The 19986-nt window shown below is 50.3% G+C and overlaps 1 protein-coding gene across 1 annotated transcript in view; it reads right to left on the bottom strand.

Annotated features, from left to right (window-relative positions):
• LOC139239075 (neuronal PAS domain-containing protein 3-like) overlaps positions 1-19986 on the bottom strand; it is a 304556-nt gene that overhangs the window by 25680 nt on the left and 258890 nt on the right. The window contains exons 5-7 of the mRNA XM_070867588.1: positions 19166-19340; positions 7629-7744; positions 2228-2421 (exon numbers count right to left, since the gene is read on the bottom strand). Of these exons, the coding sequence (XP_070723689.1) occupies positions 2228-2421; positions 7629-7744; positions 19166-19340 (485 nt within the window). The remainder of the gene's footprint in view (positions 1-2227; positions 2422-7628; positions 7745-19165; positions 19341-19986) is intronic.

Below are 19986 nucleotides of genomic sequence, written 5' to 3'. Positions count from 1 at the left end.
ACTGTTGATCCTGTCCATTGACGTGCGATCCTACAGAACACAAATGCTGCGTTCGTGTGACAGGCGGCTAGAAACCTGTAATTGTCCCGGCAGATAGCTTAGACAGGCAGATTACACCAACCAGGCACAATAGACAGACACATTGGGGGATGGATGGAGATAAAATAGCCAGACCAATGGGCACATACACGCAGCTGACAAGCTGCTAGATTAGGCAGATGGATAGACCGATAGACAGGCAGGTGGATCATCAGAGAGAGGGACAGATAAAGGAGACAGAAGGACCAAGAGATAGATAGACATACAGTGCAGGTAGGGGGCAGAGTGGTTATTTTAACTGAACAAGTGATCCACGGGCCTGGGCGAGTGATGCGAAGACGCGGGCGGCCGTAAATTGCGGCTTCTCCGGGAGCGTACGATGCGCGCACCGCGCCCGAAGAGGCCCCACAAGTTCCTGATTCAGGCGTGAGCTGTGCAGGCGCCGAAACCCAGCACTTGCGACACGTCAGAACCTCCTTTGACGGAGCGTACGGACGCGGAGGGAAAGGGCCTCCGCGGGGGGGGAGAGTTAGGCCCATTGCCCAACTGCAGCCCAGCGAATATCTTTAAAACTCATACGCCTGGTAAAAGCAGCAGGCTCGCTTTAGCTTGGGCCAATGATCCGGATGCGCGTCGTATTCAGTGGCCGGAGGCTTGCGCCCGTGGGACGCCTCCGACCGCAGTTTTTGGTCCGTGAGTTCAAAGCCCACCGCGGCAGCTGGGGGGGGGGGAATTTAAATTCAATATAATTAAATAAATCTGGAATTAAAAAGCTAGTATCATTATTGGTGACCATGAAACTACCGGATTGTGATAAAAACCCATCTGGTTTCATTAATGTCCTTTGGAAAGAGCGTGCGACAAACCTGTCCCACCTTCTCTCAACAACTATCTGTCCCACCTGTGATAGGGTCTGTGGTTCTTGTATTGGACTGTTCAGCCACCTAAGGACTCATTTTAAGAGTGGAAGCAAGTCTTCCTCGATTCTGAGGGACTGCCTATGATTAGGGAAGGAAATTTACCGCCCTTACCCGGTCTGGCCGATATGTGACTCCAGACCCACAGCAACGTGGTTGACTCTTAACTGCCCCTCTGAAATGGCCCAGCGAGACACTCCGTTGTATTCAACAAGGCGGCTCACCACCACCTTCTCAAGGGGCAATTAGGGATGAGCAATAAATGCCGGCCTTGCCAGCGACGCCCACATCCCGTGAATGAATTAGGAGGCCAACAGATAGATAGACAGGTAGATGAATAGAGCGAAATTTTGATGTAAAGTTTAAAAAATATTTAAAATGCACTTCAGATGGTCGGTTAGAGTCCGAATGAGCGAGATGGGATGGAACCCCTCACATCGTCCTGCTGCCTTTTCCCTTCATAAGAACATAAGAAATAGGAGCAGGAGTCGGCCATTCGGCCCCTCGAGCCTGCTCCGCCATTCAGACGATCATGGCTGATCTGATCTTGGCCTCAGCTCCACTTCCCCGCCCGCTCCCCATAACCCTTCACTCCCTTATCGCTCAAAAATCTGTCTATCTCCACCCTAAATATATTCAATGACCCAGCCTCCACAGCTCTCCGGGGCAGAGAATTCCACAGATTCACGACCCTCTGAGAGAAGAAATTCCTCCTCGTTTCTGTTTTAAATGGGCGGCCCCTTATTCTGAAACTATGCCCCCTAATTCTAGATCCCCTCACGATCCCCTTCTAGATCCTCTCTGCAACTACCTGTCAAGCCCACTCAGAATCTTACACATTTCAATAAAATTGCCTCTCATTCTTCTAAACTCCAGTGAGTACAGGTCTAACCTGTTCAACCTTTCTTCATAAGACAACCCCTTTTCATCTACTCCTGCTCCTATTTCTTATGTTCTTACCTTCTGTGAACCGCCTCCAATGCAAGTATATCCCTCCTTAAATAAGGAGACCAAAACTGCACGCGGTGCTCCAACTGGTAGTGTCTACTACACACACCCACACCCTCCCTCCCCCCCGTACCCACTTCCTTCCCCCCTCCCCAACCCTCCCCTCTCTCCCCCCCTGACCCCCTTCCTTCCCCCCTCCCCCCCGTCCCCCACACACACCCCCCCTCCCTCTCCCACACCCCCCCCATCCCCCCTCCCTCCCCCCCCCCCCCCCCCCGACCCACCCCTCTCTCCCCCCCCCTGCACCACGCGCAACCACTGACCTGTTCTCACAGTAGATGATCTGCAGGTCCAGGCTGACCCTGGAGACGAACATGTGGCACTCGATGCGGACCTCGTTGATGGTGGACGGAGGGAGCGTGTGGGCGAGTGCCACCATCCCCATGAACCTGGTGGGGACGGCGCGGGCATGAGGCAGCGATATCCGAGGTCGCAGGCGCCCCGTGACGTGAATAACCTGCAACGGGGGGTGGGGAAAGAGTCACATTCACCAGCGGGTCCAAATCTCCTCTCGGCAACGAGAGCCTTTCATCGCAACATGGAAAATAGGAGCAGTAGTCGGCCATTCAGCCTCTCGAGCCTGCACCGACATTCAATATGATCATGGCTGATCCTCTATCTCAACACCATATTCCCGTTTTCCCCCCATACCCCTTGATGCCTTAAACTCCTGGACACATTTCAAGGCATTGCACCGGTGGGGAAAGATCATTTTGAAATTTCTTTTAACGAGCCATTTTTTTGGTCTTGCGCACAGCAAGATCCCACAAGCAGAAACCCGTCGAATGGCCGGTTCTGGTGGTTGAGGGATAAATGCCGGCCAGGAGACCGGGGAGAACACCTCCCCCCGCCCCACACAGTTCTGCTTCACACCGTCACTGTGGGATCTTTTAAAGCCCACCCGAACAGGCAGACGGTGGGGAGTCTCGGTTCAATGGTCTCTCTCAGTACCGCACTAGAGTGCCGGGAAAGGGAGAAAGGGAAGCAGAGTAAGGTCGAGTGTGTGGCGGGGGGCGCGGGGGGGTGGGGTGAGGTCTGTAACTGAGCCATGGCTTTGTGATGTTGTAAATGACTGAACGCTTCTGGCTCGAACTCCTTTATTCTGCCACAAGGGGGCGATCCTGCTCCACGGTCTGAAAAGCTACCAAAATAATGTCAAAACTGTTCAAAATTAATTTCCTCTCTTCACTTCTGGCTGCGCGGACCAGGCTGATCCCAGAGCAGCCACGAATCCCTCTCCCGATTTTTAGTGATCTCTATTGCCAGGGTGAGATGCGAGTTAGAAAGAAAGACTTGCATTTATATAGCGCCTTTCACGACCACTGGACGTTTCGAAGCCAATGTACTGTTTTGGAGTGTAGTCACTGTTGTAATGTGGGAAACGCAGCAGCCAATTTGCGCACAGCAAGCTCCCACAAACAGCAATGTGAAAATGACCAGATAATCTGTTTTTGTTATGTTGATTGAGGGATAAATATTGGCACCGGGGATAACTCCCCTGCTCTTCTTCGAAATAGAGGTTGTGTGATCTTTTGTGCCCAGCAGAGAGAGCGGACGGGGCCTCGGTTTAACGTCTCATCTGAAAGACGGCACCTCTGACAGTGCAGCACTCCCTCAGCGCTGCACTGGGAGCGTCAGCCTAGATTTTTTGCGCTCAAGTCTCTGGAGTGGGACTCGAACCCACAACCTTCTGACTCAGAGGCGAGTGTGCTGCCCCACTGAGCCAGGGCTTGTGGACTCTTCCACCAGAACGTTACCAGGGCTCCAAGGGTTGGATTATGAGGAAAGGTGGCATAAACTCGGCTGGTATTCCCTGGGGTATAGAAGGTTTAAGGGGTGACGTGACTGAGACTGGTTAGGATTTTGAAAGGAGAGAATAGTTAAGAGAGCGAAAAATAAATTCTGCTGGTGGGAAAAAGTCTAGGACAAGGCAACGTAACTGAAAAATCAGAGCCAGGCCACTCAGGAGAGACGTTTGTAAACACTTCTTCACATAAAAGGTTGGAGATGTGTGTAACTCTCTCCCACAGGAAAGCATGGTTGCCAGCGCTATCAATCATTTTAAATCGAAGATCGATAGAATCAAATTGAATGGTGGAACAGGCTGTTGGGGGGCTGAATGGCCTCCTCCTGTCCCTACGACAGACCTGTGAGGCTGGAGCAATGGGAGAGCGCGAGAGGCAATAGGCGATTAAATGAAGGAGGTATCATATTCAACACTCAGCATCCTCGCTTACAAATCTTCAGTCGGGGTCAGTGGATTGTCAGCAAAGGCTGAGCAGGCTGACGTTCATTTCTCTGGAAAGGAGACGACTTTGCGAGAGATCTTTAAAATGATGCAGGGGTTCGATGGGGTAGGCGTACAGATGTTGCCACTTATGGGGCAGACCAGAACCAGGGGCCATCAATATCAGACAGTCACTAATAAATCCGCTGGGGAATTCTGGAGAAACCTCTTTTCCCAGAGAGCGGTGAGAATGTGGAACTCGCTGCCACAGGGAGGGGTTGAGGCGAATAGTATCGATGCATTTAAGGGGAGGCTGGATAAACACATGAGGGAGAAAGGAAGAGAGGGTTATGGTGATGGGGTGAGATGAAGGAGGGTGTGGAGCATAAACCCCGGCACGGACCCGACGGGCCGAATGGCCTGTCGCTGTGCTGTAAATACTGCGTGTCAGCCGTGGCTCAGTGGGTAGCACTCTCGCCTCTGAGTCAGAAGGTTGTGGATTCAAGTCCCACTCCAGGTACTTGAGCACATAAAGCTCGGCTGACACTCCCAGTGCAATACTGAGGGAGTGCTGCACTGTCAGAGGTGCCGTCTTTCGGATGAGACGTTAAACCGAGGGCCCCGCCCCTCCTCTCAGGTGGATGTGAAAGATCCCACGGCACAATTTCGCAGAAGAGCAGGGGGAGTTATTCCCGGTGTCCTGGGGCCAATATTTATCCCTCAATCAACATAACAAAAACAGATTATCTGGGTCATTATCACATTGTTGTTTGTGGGAGCTTGCTGTGCGCAAATTGGCTGCTGCGTTTCCCACATTACAACAGCGACTACACTCCAAAAGTACTTCATCGGCTGTAAAGTGCTTTGGGACGTCCGGTGGTCGTGAAAGGCGCTATATAAATGCAAGTCTTTCTTTAAATTCGATTGGAGGAGAGATATTCACGGAGGAAAGGAGATTGGAGGAGGCGGAAAATGGGTAGTCGAGGGAGAGACAATAAAGGAGACAGATATGTTGGAATCACGAACACAGTATGCTGTTGTGCAGGCACCTGTGCAAGTGAATTCATTATCATTGTAGTGGTAATACTCCAGTGAGTATAACGCTGAGATACAAACAACCTTTTATGTGCAGCGCAGTGCGGGCTGTGTTGTATTGCAAGCTTCTTTATTATCCGACTGTGTTCTTATCAAGGTGTGCGATGAGAGAGCCGCAAAGTTTACCACAGTGTAGCTAGGTGAACTTGCAGCATATTCCTGGGACCCCCCTCCAGTCAGCACACGCTCCACACTCAGGGTCTCTCCTGCTCCATGTTTCGACAACAGCAACATGCATTTATATAGCGCCGTTAACGTCCCAAGGCGCTTCACAGGAGTGTTACGAGATTTAAAAATTTGACACCGAGCCGCACAAGTAGAAATGAGACCAAAAGCTTGGTCAAAGAGGGAGGTTTTAAGGAGCATCCTGAAGGAGGAAAGAGAGGTTGAGAGGTTTAGGGAGGGAGTTCCAGAGCTTGGGGCCCAGGCAACAGAAGGCACAGCCACCGATGGCGGTGCGATTATAATCAGGGATGATCAGAACATAAGAATATAAGAATTAGGAACAGGAGTAGGCCATCTAGCCCTTCGAGCCTGCTCCGCCATTCAATAAGATCATGGCTGATCTGGTCGTGGACTCAGCTCCACTTACCCGCCCGCTCCCCGTAACCCTTAATTCCCTTATTGCTTAAAAATCTATCTATCTTTGAATTGAAAACATTCAATGAGCTAGCCTCAACTGCTTCCTTGGGCAGAGAATTCCACAGATTCACAACCCTCTGGGAGAAGAAATTCCTTCTCAACTCGGTTTTAAATTGGCTCCCCCGTATTTTGAGGCTGTGCCCCCCTAGTTCTAGTCTCCCCGACCAGTGGAAACAACCTCTCTGCCTCTATCTTGTCTATCCCTTTCATGATTTTAAATGTTTCTATAAGATCACCCCTCATCCTTCTGAACTCCAAGGAGTAAAGACCCAGTCTACTCAATCTATCATCATAAGGTAACCCCCTCATCTCTGGAATCAGCCGAGTGAATCGTCTCTGTACCCCCTCCAAAGCTAGTATATCCTTCCTTAAGTAAGGTGACCAAAACTGCACGCAGTACTCCAGAGGAGAGCAGAATTTGAGGAGCGCAGACATCTCGGGGGGTTGTGGGGCTGGAGGGGATTGCAGAGATAGGGAGGGGGCGAGGGCCATGGAGGGATTTGAAAACAATTTTGAAATTGCGAAAGAATTTAGACGTCTGCGTACCGCTGGCGCTCACCCCGATGTATATTTGATAAAATGTCTTTTTAATGTATTAAAAATATTCAATTGACCTCCAATTGGACTCCCCCTGTCTGGCGGAGACTAGGTCACGGAGTTGGGGGAGGGGAGGGAGCAGGGGAGAGGCAGTTAAAATGGAGCCTGGCGGATTTACCCATCTCCTTTCTCACCCGAGCTGGCTGACTGGGATTTCACTAATCGGCTGTGTGTCCTGGGGGTGGGGAGGGAGAGGGGGAGTGAGGGGGGAGTGAGGGGGAAGTGAGGGGGGAGTGAGGAGGAAGTGAGGGGGGGAGCGAGGAGAGGGCGAGGGGAGAGTGAGGGGGAGAGGAGGGAGTGAGGGGGAGAGTGAGGGGGGAGTGAAGGGGAGAGTGAGGGGGGAGTGAGGGGGGGGTGTGAGAGGGGAGTGAGGGGGATAGAGAGGGGGGTGAGGGGGAGAGAGGGAGGGAGAGGGAGTGGGGAGTGAGGGGGGAGTGAGAGGGGAGTGAGGGGGGGAGTGAGAGGGAGAGTGAGGGGGTAATGAGGGGGAGAAGGGTGAGTGAGGGGGAAAGTGAGGGGGAGGGAGGGAGGATGGGGACGGGTGAGGGAGTGTGAGGAGGGTTGCGAGAAGTGGGGGGGGGTGAGGCATATGAGAGTGTGTTGGGGGCTGAGAGGGAGTGGGAGGTGAGCAGGAGGGGTCAAGCAAGGTGGGGGCCGAACGCATTGCCATGGTGGGAGTGACGTTGAGCTGCGAGTTGTTCTGGAGTCAAGCAAATGCGGAATGTGTGGCACACGGGGTTACCAGCAACCTCTCCATGGTGGTGGTGGTGAGTCCCGAATTTACAGCTAAGAACAAACGCCCACTTTGAATAGCGGAAAGTGACATCTTTCAGTGTTTGGTGTTTGACAATAGCGCTGGGCTCTGGACAGGAGCAGGATTCACATCAACCATAGAGACCTTCCTTCCCCATCGATGACAGAACCTGAACTTACTGCATTACTGCTGCCATTAATCCATCTTCCCAACACTGGGGTTATGAACACCTCTGAGACAGCACCCTGTGTTACTGACGGTATCTCTACCGGTGTGAGTATAACTCCTTCACAACCCCTGGGCTGTGTCGCCCTTGCCAGGGAGACCCCGCTGAGCATGGCTTATTCACCTTGAATCCTGAAGATTTGATGTGGACCCCTCGTTTGGTCAGCGTTGACTTCATACGGACAAAGAAGGTTCGTTCCAGGGTGTTATCATCGGCCAGGAGACCAGGACTGGCAGAGTCTGTGGAAATCCAACAGAATTAGAGGGGTGACCCTAATCAATATCCCCAAACCCCACCCACACTGTCAATATCCCCCAAACCCCGCCCACATTATCAATGACCCCAAACCCCACCCACACTATCAATGACCCCCTAACCCCACCCAGACTATCAATGACCCCTAACCCCACCCATACTGTCAATATCCCCAAACCCCACCCACACTATCAATGACCCCTAACCCCACCCACACTATCAATGACCCCTCACCCCACCCACGCTATCACTGACCCCAAACCCCACCCACACTGTCAATATCCTCCAAACCCCACCCACACTATCAATTACCCCAAACCCCACCTACACTATCAATAACCCCCAAACCCCACCCATACTATCAATATCCCCCAAACCTCACCCACACTGTCAATGACCCCAAACCCACATTCTATAATTAGCGATACACTACCAACCTACGCTGTTTGTTTAATTTCAGGAACGTTTCACAGTAATACAGTCAAAGACCAGCAATCTATCCAGCACTATTGCCTTTCTATCCAATAGCTAATAACCTCCAGGCAGTATCTACAGAGTATCACTTGCTTCCTCTTTATCCTACATTACTTTTCCTGTCTCTCCAATAACAATCACTATCAAGGCAATATCTATCCAATATAAATGACTCACTTGAGTCTATTCAACACCACTTTACCTACCCAATATAGCTCAGTTATTGGGCCTCCTATTCAATAACTGTTCAATATCACTTAGTAGTTATCCATTAGCTATTTATCTAAGGCTAGAATCTGTCCACGCAAAATTACTCACCAACAGCCAACGATTCAAATATCCCTTCCGCACTCGTTGTCTACATAAGACGACTCTATCTGTCTCATGTCATTCGCCAACCATCCAATTTCACACCTCAGCTGAATGGAGATCCCTAACTCAGCCATTCAACTGAGGGGAGGCACAGCGTGAAGATCTGGTGATTCCACGTTAAGAACAAAGGAGTCACAGCATCGTCCTAGTGTCAGTATTGGTGACTACCGTTAAAACTACAGGATTGCCATAAAAACCCATCTGGTTCACTGGTGTCCTTGAGGGACCGTCCTTGCCCTGATCTGGGCCTATAGGTGACTCCAGACCCACAGCGATGTGGTTGACCCTTAACTGCCCCTCTGAAATGCCACCCAGTTTTACCAAACCGCTACAAAGAAGTATCACGGACTGCAGCGGTTCAAGAAGCCAGCTTGCCACCACCTTCTCAACGGCATTCCCATCACCGACTCCCCCACCATCAACATCCTGGGGAGGGTCACCAGTGACCAGAAGCATAACTGGACCAGCCACATAAATACTGTGGCAACAAGAGCAGGTCAGAGGCTGGGTATTCTGTGGCGAGTGTCTCACCTCCTGACTCCCCAAAGCCTTTCCACCATCTACAAGACACAAGTCAGGAGTGTGATGGAACACTCTCCACTTGCCTGGATGAGTTGCGGCTCCAACAACACAACAAGAAGCTCGACACCATCCAGGACAAAGCAGCCCCGCTTGATCGGCACGCTACCCACCACCTTCAACATTCACTCCCTCCACCACCGGCGCCCCCTGGCTGCAGTGTGCACCGTCTACACGATGCACTGCAGCAACTCGCCAAGGCTTCTTCGGCAGCACCTCCCAAACCCGCGACCTCTACCCGCCTAGAAGGACAAGGGCAGCAGGCGCACGGGAACACCACCACCTCCACGTTCCCCTCCCAGTCACACACCATCCCGACTTGGAAATATATCGGCCGTTCCTTCATCGTCGCTGGGTCAAAATCCTGGAACTCCCTCCCTAACAGCACTGTGTGGGAGCACCTTCACCACACGGACTGCAGCGGTTCAAGAAGGCGGCTCACCACCACCTTCTCCAGGGGCAATTAGGGATGGGCAATAAATGCCAGCGATGCCCACGAATTTAAAAAAAGTACTTTTTTTAAAGTGTTGTAGGGGAAGGGAAGGGAAATGCAATGTGCTAGCATTCTCTGAAAGGGAAAAAGGAAATAAATATGCTGTCGGACTTGGCTCAACCCCGGTGCTTCGCTGTCCCTTTGGAGCGAGGACCATGCAAATAGCCGAAGAAATTGGATAAATTCCATTCGAAGAGCCTACAGCTGTACTGCGGAATGCGGATTGCTGGAGGCTGTGCCTTTGTAGTTTATGCTTTCCCTCGTAATTCTTATAAATCTTTAATTAGTTCTTGAAATTAAAATGAAAAGAATAATAAAAGGTTAGGCTTGTCTCTCGTTCCTTGTGGGTGTATGATGCACACAATAGAACCGGCTGGGTGAATGCCAAAAATTCTACTTCTGAGGCAGTCCCTCGGAGTCGAGGAAGACTTGCTTCCACATTAATAACAGTTCTCAGGTGACTGGTGAGTCCAATGCGGGACGTACAGTCTCCGTCACAGGTGGGGCAGACGGTGGTTGGAGGGTCGGGGTGGGTGGGGGGGGGGGCTTGATTTGCCGTGCGCTCCTTCCGCTGTTTGCGCTTGGCTTCCGCGTGCTCCCGGCGATGGGACTCAAGGTGTTCGGCACCTTCCCGGAAGCAGACATGTGGGGAGGGGCATCTTAAAAGATATTGATGATCTGCCCCATTCACTCCCAGTGTACACAATCCCAAAGGACCAAACCCCTTCCCATTCACCCCCACTGTGCACAATCTCAATGGACCAAACCCTTTCCCATTCACCCCTACTATATAGACCCAATGGATCAATCCCCTTCCCATTCACTCCCACTGTATATAATCCCAATGGACCCAACCCCTTCCCATTCACTCCCACGGTATATAATCCCAATTGGCACAACCCTTTCCCATTCACTCCCACTGTATATAATCCCAATTGGCACAACCCCTTCCCATTCACTCCCACTGTATATAATCCCAATGGACCCAACCCCTTCCCATTCACTCCCACTGTATATAATTCCAATGGACCCAACCCCTTCCATTCACTCCCACTGTATATAATCCCAATGGACCCAACCCCTTCTCATTCACTCCCACTGTATATAATCCCAATGGACCCAACCCCTTCCCATTCACTCCCACTGTATATAATCCCAATGGACCCAACCCCTTTCCATTCACTCCCACTGTATATAATCCCAATGGACCCAACCCCTTCCCATTCACTCCCACTGTATATAATCCAAATGGACCGAACCCCTTCCCATTCACCTCCACTGTATATAATCCCAATGGACCCAACCCCTTTCCATTCACTCCCACTGTATATAATCCCAATGGACCCAACCCCTTTCCATTCACTCCCACTGTATATAATCCCAATGGACCCAACCCCTTCCCATTCACCTCCACTGTATATAATCCCAATGGACCCAACCCCTTTCCATTCACTCCCACTGTATATAATCCCAATGGACCCAACCCCTTCCCATTCACTCCCACTGGATATAATCCCAAATGGCACAACCCCTTCCTGTTTACTCCCATTGCTCTCAATTCCAGATTCAATATTGTTCCAATTTGCTATCCTTTGTGCACTAAATACTACTCCGCAGCCAAAGTTCCTCCCAAGGTAGCAGCAATGCAGAAATCCAGTCACATTGAGCTCAATATCTTTATTTGTTCTGTGTTGCTGGTGGTGAGTCACTGACTGAATGAACAAGTGGGCCGCAGGCATGGACTTGCAAATTGGTTATGTTCTTTTACCTGGAGTCATAGAGAGCTTGAACTGAGCATAACAATTCCTGGCAAGCTTGTCCTGTGTTTATCAGGATTAAATTGCATTGTTGCTGTTTGCTTCAAGGAGACATAAGCTTTAAAATTGCACTGCCTCGAGATTTTGTAAATAAAATGATGCACTTCTCCTAATTAAAAACGGAGCTTGCCAGCAAGCTTGGAGCATGCTTCAAGGCTACTAACACGGCGAGAAAAGTTTGAGGGGCCTTTGCGACTGTGCTACAGCTTTGCAACATTTCAATTTTGGCCAAACTTGTGTTCTTTTTTTGAGGGAAAAAAAAAGCAAAGAACTTGCATTTATATAGCTCCTTTTTGCATCCACAGGAAGCCCAAAAATGATATCGCAGCCAACTGAAGGGCAGGCATTGTTGTTTCGTAGGGCAACACGGCAGCCCAGCTGTGCACAGCAAGAGTCTGCAAGACAATCTGCGTTGACTGAGGGGTAAATATTGTCGGAGACTCCCCCTGCTCTCTGTCAGATAGCGGGCCGTGGGGGGGTGGGGGGGGTCTGTAGCTTCAGGCAGGCGGGGGCCTCGGTTTAACGTCTCGTTCCGAAAGTTGGCACCCTGCGACAGCGTGGCGCTCCCTCGGTACTGCGCTGAAGCACCAGCCTGGATTGACGGGTTCATGTCCTACGGTCGGGCTTGAACCCCCGCGACTTTCTACCTTCGATCGCCCCCATCACTGAGCCAAGCTGATAATTACCAGTGAATAGAATATCGCCAGGCTTTCGAAAGAGTTTTACACAGGCAGTGGCTCAGTTTGTGGAGGTTGGAGGTGGGGAAGTCTATGGAAAGTAATGAGTTTTGAAAGAAGGAGCAAGTGACAAGTTGTCCAACCTTTTAACCTTTGTGGGCTGTTTAAGTCTATGCCACACATCGAAGATTCACCAGACTGATTCCTGGGATGAGAGGGCTGTCCTATGAGGAGAGATTGAGTAGAATGGGCCTATACTCTCTGGAGTTTAGAAGAATGAGAGGCGATCTCATTGAAATATATTAAGATTCTGAGGGGGATTGACAGGGTAAGAAAGATTTGCATCTATATAGTGCCTTTTACGACCGCCGGTCATCTCAAAGCGCTTTACAACCAATGAAGTACTTCTTGAAGTGTAGTCACTGTTGTAATGTGGGAAACGCGGCAGCCAATTTGCACACAGCAAGCTCCCACAAACAGCAACATGATAATGACCCAGATAATCTGTTTTTTGTTATGTTGATTGAGGGATAAATATTGACCCCAGGACACCGGGGAGAACTCCCCCTGCTCTTCTTCGAAATAGTGACCACGGGATCTTTTACGTCCACCTGAGAGAGCACTCGGGGCCTCGGTTTAACGTATCATCCGAAAGACAGCACCTCCGACAGTGCGGCGCTCCCTCAGCACTGCACTGGGAGCGTCAGCCTGGGTTTTTGTGCTCAAGTTCCTGGAGTGGGACTTGAACCCACAACCTTCTGACTCAGAGACGAGAGAGAGTGCTGCCCACTGAGCCACGGCTGACACAAAGTTTGCCTTCTTTAGCTCCAGCATGCAAGGTTTTAACATCCACCATCCACCAACAGCCATCCCATGAAGAAAGGCTGAACAGACGCCTTTCTCTAGATCTCATCATCATGGGCAGTCCCTCATCATCGAGGAAGACTTGCTTCCACTCTAAAAGTGAGTTCTCAGGTGACTGAACAGTCCAATACGGGAACCACAGTCTCTGTCACAGGTGGGACAGACAGTGGTTGAGGGAAGGGGAGGGTGGGACTGGTTTGCCGCACGCTCCTTCCACTGCCTGCACTTGGTTTCTGCATGCTCTCGGCGAAGAGACTCGAGGTGCTCAGCGCCCTCCCGGATGCACTTCCTCCACTTTAGGCAGTCTTGGGCCAGGGACTCCCAGGTGCCGGTGGGGATGTTGCACTTTATCAGGGAGGCTTTGAGGGTGTCCTTGAAACGTTTCCTCTGCCCACCTTGGGCTCGCTTGCCGTGTAAGAGTTCCGAGTAGAGCGCTTGCTTTAGGGATCCAGTTGGATGGTGGAACAAGCTTGAGGGGCCGATTGGGCCTCCTCCTGTTCCTATAGGTCATGCTGCTGTGAATCTCTGAGATCTGGGTATCAGGCGAGAAACGGAGAAGCAGTTTGGAGTGAGCTACACTGTCAGTCTTCATCTGGAGTATTCCCAGGAAATTTGGGAGTGTGGTTTTGGTGGGAAAAGTGGCATTGTGGCCCTCAAGAGAGGATCAAATCACGGCCCTCCCTCACGCTCTACAGAGAGCAATTTTTCCATTAAACACAAGCAGTTAACCTCTGTCTTTTTTTTGCCGTGCACCTGATCCCGACTAATGAATCCCCCTGACATTTTGCGTGAAGTAATGTTAGTCGAGAGGAATGCAGGCCTTGCCTGAGCCTGTCTTCCTACTCGGCTTCTGAAGCTGTGATCCTTGCGCGGAAACACAGTCGTCACCCCGAGAATAAAGGACTTAACCCTTTCAGTGCGGCCTAATCGGCCCAGCACACTCACTGCCCTCGTCCTGAGTGAGGTGTCTGGGGCCTCCACAGACTATTTGAGCTTCTGCTTCAGTGCGAGAGTCTGTTTATAATTTCAAACAATTGTTGAGGTGACTTTCTTCCAATTTTGAAGACACTTTATTCCCCTTTTGTGACCCCAGAAGTGTCAGCCGTGGCTCAGTGGGCAGCACACGCGCCTCTGAGTCAGAAGGTTGTCCCACTCCAGGGACTTGAGCACAAAAATCCAGGCCGACACTCCCAGTGCAGTGCCGAGGGAGTGCCGCACTGTCGGAGGTGCCGTCTTTCGGATGAGACGTTAAACCGAGGCCCCGTCTGCTCTCTCAGGTGGATGTAAAAGGATACCGCGGCCACTATTTCGAAGACGAGCAGGGGGAGTTCTCCCCGGTGTCCTGGGGCCAATATTTATCCCTCCAGCAATGTAACACAAAAAGATGATCGGGTCATTATCACGTTGCTGTTTGTGGGAGCTTGCTGTGCGCGGATTGCCTGCCGCGTTTCCCACATTACAACAGTGCCTACACTCACAAAAAAAAAGTACTTCATTGGTTGTAAAGCGCTTTGAGACGTCCGGTGGTCTTGAAAGGCGCTATATAAATGCAAGTCTTTCTTTTTATTCGAGCCGACTTCGATCCAGTTCTAACCTGATGCCCACACAAGCAGTGGCCGCTGGATGGGAGCGGGGGACTTGGCTGGTTTCTCTCCTGCCTGAATAATGGGCTTTGAGGATATTTGTAGCCCTCGCCCCATGGAGCCCGGGCCGGTCGTGCTTAGCTTGGATCGGCTTGTCACTGGAGAAACTCAACTGAACTATTGAGGCAACTGGCAAACTGTTTTGTTTTAATCAAGGCGTCCATGAAAACTGGAATCAAATAGGTAACATTCTCCAGCAAACCAGATATTCCAGTTATCAAGATTTTCCAGTCCCTATGCGCTCGGGGTTTGGCCCCGGAGCGACGTGAAAGGCAGCGGTGAGGGTCTTCCGCGCCCCATCGTGATCCTCCCGTCGGGTTTTGAGGTGGCGCTGAGCAGCACCGGCCGGGAAGAACTGCGGCGGGTGTGTGCAACGCCTCTGGGTGCGACACTGCCGCGAGTTTATCCCGACTCATCCGCCCGGAAGAGCGCCCGCAACGACCGCCTGGGAAATCAGAGCGGTCCGGCATAGCCGGTGGTGATGGGGAAGGTTAACCTGCTGTAACGGTAAGTTCGAGTTCTTTTTTGATTTTGTATTTTTGTGTGATTTGTGTTGTGGTGGTGTGGGCAATGTTTCAGAAATGTTTTAGCTTCCCCCCATCCCAACCCAGGCCTCTCGGAGCGCTCCCGGCTCGGCTCTTTAGCTCGGGGGTGGTTTTTCATCCTAACGCCAGGAGAGGTGTACAACGCCTCCCTTCGCACTGCGCTGCACTCCCTCACGTAGGGCCCAGCTGCCCAAACCACTTCACTAAAGCTCAGACAATTCCCGGCCACTAACCTTCCCGCCCCGCTTCCGTTTTATCCCCCCCCCCCCCGAATAGAGAAAATCCTAAAATCCAGGCCCCCCAGATCGGCTGGGCATCTTCATGGGACATGGGATCGAAGCCAACACCTCACATCCTTCTGACACCTCGTAGAAGATCCCACAACACTATTTCGAAGAAGAGCAGGCGAGTTCTCCATGGTGTCCTGGGCCAATATGTATCCCTTCAATTTTATCAATGAGAAACAGATTATCTGGGTCATTATCGCCTTGTGGGAGCTTGCTGTGCGCAAATTGGCTGCCGCGTTTCCAACATTGCAACAGTGACTACACTTCAGAAGTACGTCTTTAAAGAGCTTTTGGATGTGAAAGGCGCTATATAAATCCAAGTTCTTTCTTTGAAGAAGTGTTGGACCGCATCAAGGTTGAAGAGGAGGAGGTGGGAAGCACAGATGAGTCAGATTAGGTGACATCTAACTTGGTTTTTTAAAGCCTTTAGATTGTAAGAGGATAGATAGACTGAGGGAGGTGAGGACATCTATGCTGTTGAGTCCTGGGAAAGAAGGAGCTAGAGTTACAGAGGGATTACACGAGATATACGGCACAGAAACAGGTCATTCGGCCCAACCAGTCCATGCCGGCGTTTATGCTCCACTCGAGCCTCCTCCCGTCTTTCCTCATCTAAATCTATCGGCATAACCCTCTATTCCCTTCTCCCACATATACTTGTCTAACCTCCCCTTAAATGCATCGATACTATTCGCCTCAACCCCTCCCTGTGGCAGCGAGTTCCACATTCTCACCACTCTCTGGGTAAAGAAGTTTCTCCTGAATTCCCCGTTGGATTTCTCGGTGACGATCTTATATTGATGGCCTCTAGTTATGCTCTTCCCCACAAGTGGAAACACTCTCTCCGTATCCACTCCATCAAAACCTTTCATCATTTTGAAGACGTTTATTAGGTCACCCCTCAGTCTTCTTTTTTCAAGGGAAAAGAGACCCAGCCTGTTAGAACAGTTAGAATTGTTGCCCGATGCCCAATTAACATAAGAACATAAGAAATAGGAGCAGGAGTAGGCCATACGGCCCCTCGAGCCTGCTCCGCCATTTAATACGATCATGGACTTCCCTGCCCGCTCCCCATAACCCCTTATTCTCTTATCATTTAAGAAACTATCTATCTCTGTCTTAAATTTATTCAATGTCCCAGCTTCCACAGCTCTCTGAGGCAGCGAATTCCACAGATTTACAACCCTCTGAGAGAAGAAATTTCTCCTCATCTCAGTTTTAAATGGGCGGCCCTTTATTCTAAGATCTGGTTCTAGTCTCCCCCATCAGTGGAAACATCCTCTCTGCATCCACCTTGTCAAGCCCCCTCATAATCTTATACGTTTCGATAAGATCACCTCTCATTCTTCCGAATTCCAATGAGTAGAGGCCCAACCTACTCAACCTTTCCTCATAAGTCAAGCCCCTCATCCCTGGAATCAACCCAGTGAACCTTCTCTGAACTGCCTCCAAAGCAAGTATAGAAACATAGAAAAATAGGTGCAGGAGTAGGCCATTTGGCCCTTCGAGCCTGCACCACCATTCAATAAGATCATGGCTGATCATTCACCTCAGTACCCCTTTCCTGCTTTTTCTCCATACCCCTTGATCCCTTTAGCCATAAGGGCCGTATCTAACTCCCTCTTGAATATATCCAATGAACTGCCATCAACAATTCTCTGCGGTAGGGAATTCCACAGATTCACCACTCTCTGACTGAAGAAGTTTCTCCTCATTTCAGTCCTAAATGGCTTACCCCTTATCCTTAGACTATGTCCCCTGGTTCTGGACTTCCCCAACATCGGGAACATTCTTCCTGCATCTAACATGTCCAGTCCCGTCAGAATTTTATATGTTTCTATGAGATCCCTGCTCATCCTTCTAAACTCCAGTGAATACAGGCCCAGTCGATCCAGTCTCTCCTTATATATCAGTCCTGCCATCCCGGGAATCAGTCTGGTGAACCTTCGCTGCACTCCCTCAATAGCAAGAATGTCCTTCCTCAGATTAGGAGACCAAAACTGAACACAATATTCCAGGTGAGGCCTCACCAAGGCCCTGTACAACTGCAGTAAGACCTCCCTGCTCCGATACTCAAATCCCCTAGTTATGAAGGCCAACATACCATTTGCCTTCTTCATCGCCTGCTGTACCTGCAAGCCAACTTTCAATGACTGATGTACCATGACACCCAGGTCTCGTTGCACCTCCCTTTGTCCTAATCTGGCGCCATTCAGATAATATTCTGCCTTCGTGTTTTTGCCACCAAAGTGGATAACCTCACATTTATCCACATTATACTGTATCTGCCACTCGTTTGCCCACTCACCTGCAGTCACCCTGCAGTCTTTTAGTGTCCTCCTCACAGCTCACATCGCCACCCAGCTTAGTGTCATCTGCAAACTTGGAGATATTACACTCAATTCCCTCATCCAAATCATTAATGTATATTGTAAATAGCTGGGGTCCCAGCACTGAGCCCTGCGGCACCCCACTAATCACTGCCTTCCATTCTGAAAAAGACCTGTTTATCCCGACTCTCTGCTTCCTGTCTGCCAACCAGTTCTCTATCCACATCAATACATTAGCCTCAATACCATGTGCTTTAATTTTGCACACCAATCTCTTGTGTGGGACCTTGTCAAAAGCCTTTTGAAAGTCCAAATACACCACATCCACTGGTTCTCCCTTGTCCACTCTATCAGTTACATCCTCAAAAATTTCTAGAAGCATTGTCAAGCAGGATTTCCCTTTCATAAATCCATGCTGACTTGGACCGATCCCATCACTGCTTTCCAAATGTGCTGCTATTTTATCTTTAATAATTGATTCCAACATTTTCCCCACTACTGAGGTCAGGCTAACTGGTCTATAATTACCGTTTTCTCTCTCCCTCCTTTCTTAAAAAGTGGTGTTACATTAGCTACCTTCCAGTCCATAGGAACTGATCCAGAGTCGATGGAAAATGATCACCAATGAATCCACTATTTCTAGGGCTACTTCCTTAAGTACTCTGGGATGCAGACTATCACGCCCCAGGGATTTATCGGCCTTCAATCCCATCAATTTCCCGAACACAATTTCCTGCCTAATAAGGATTTCCTTCAGTTCCTCCTCCTCACTAGACCCTCGGTCCCTTAGTATATCCGGAAGGTTATTTGTGTCTTCCTTCGTGAAGACAAAACCAAAGTATTTGTTTAACTGGTCCGCCATTTCTTTGTTCCCCATTATAAATTTATCTGAATCTGACTGCAAGGGACCTACGTTTGTTTTCACTAATCTTTTTCTTTTCATATATCTATAGAAGCTTTTGCAGTCAGTTTTTATGTTCCCAGCAAGCTTCCTCTCATACTCGATTTTCCCCCTCCTAATTAAACCCTTTGTCCTCCTCTGCTGTATTCTAAATTTCTCCCAGTCCACAGGTTTGCTGCTTTTTCTGGCCAACTTATATGCATCTTCCTTGGATTTAACACTATCCTTAATTTCCCTTGTTAGCCACCTTCCCCGTTTTATTTTTATATCCTTTCGTAAATATGGAAACCAAAACTGCACGCAGTAAACCAGGTGTGGCCTCACCAATACCCTGTATAACATTGCTATGCACCCCCCCCACCCCACCCCGAAACAATGATGACATCCGGCCAGTTTGTCCCCCTCCCCCAGTCGTGCCCTTACCTGGCTCAGGTGTCTCGGCCAGAGAGGAGGAAGACGTTGAACTGGCTCCGTCCTCGTTGGGAGCTTGCGAGCTGTGTCCTCGGCCACTCGGCAGCTTCAGTCCCAGCTGCTCTGCCACCTCCACGTGATCCCCGGGGTGAATGTAGTCGAAGACACTGCTGCCCGTCAACTCCACCTAGGCGGGACAGAGAGCGGGCACAGACACCGCCCGTGGGTTAGTGAAGGGCGCGGCTCGGGAAAGTGAGCATCGAGGCGCTAGTGCGGTGCAACAACTTACATTTTAATCGACAGCGACAACTTACATTTATATCGCGCCCTTTATATGTCTCACTTAAAGGAGCAGGAGGCCTGAGTTTGGGCCCAGAAGAGCCGAGGGCCCAGCCCACACTGTGCGATATGTGCGCGCGCTAGGCCCGTGCAGCAGAGCTGGTCTCCAGTCGTCCTACTTAACCCTTGCCACTGGACCATGACCTCGCTCTGTCAAGCCCCGTGTGGTGGCTGGTGTGCAACAGTCACCCCACGTTAAAAAAATCCACCCACAGGCATCTTCCTCCCCTTCAGGATGTAGTTCGGGATCTGGAATATTAGGTCCTTTCAAAATCCCAACAAGTCTCAATCATGTTACCCCTTAAACTTTCTATATTCCAGGGCATATAAACCTGGTTTATGTCATCTTTCCTCATAATCTAACCCTTGGAGCCCTGGTAACATTCAAGTGAAAAAGTCAACAAGCTGTGGCTCAGTGGGCAGCACTCTCGCCTCTGAGTTAGAAGGTCGTGGGTTCAAGTCCCACTCCAGGGGCTTGAGCACAAAAATCTAGG

Source organism: Pristiophorus japonicus, chromosome 26, assembly GCF_044704955.1.
Source record: "Pristiophorus japonicus isolate sPriJap1 chromosome 26, sPriJap1.hap1, whole genome shotgun sequence".
Taxonomy (NCBI): domain Eukaryota; kingdom Metazoa; phylum Chordata; class Chondrichthyes; family Pristiophoridae; genus Pristiophorus; species Pristiophorus japonicus.
Note: the sequence above shows the minus strand (reverse complement) of the source record. Positions and strands in the feature narration are given on the sequence as shown.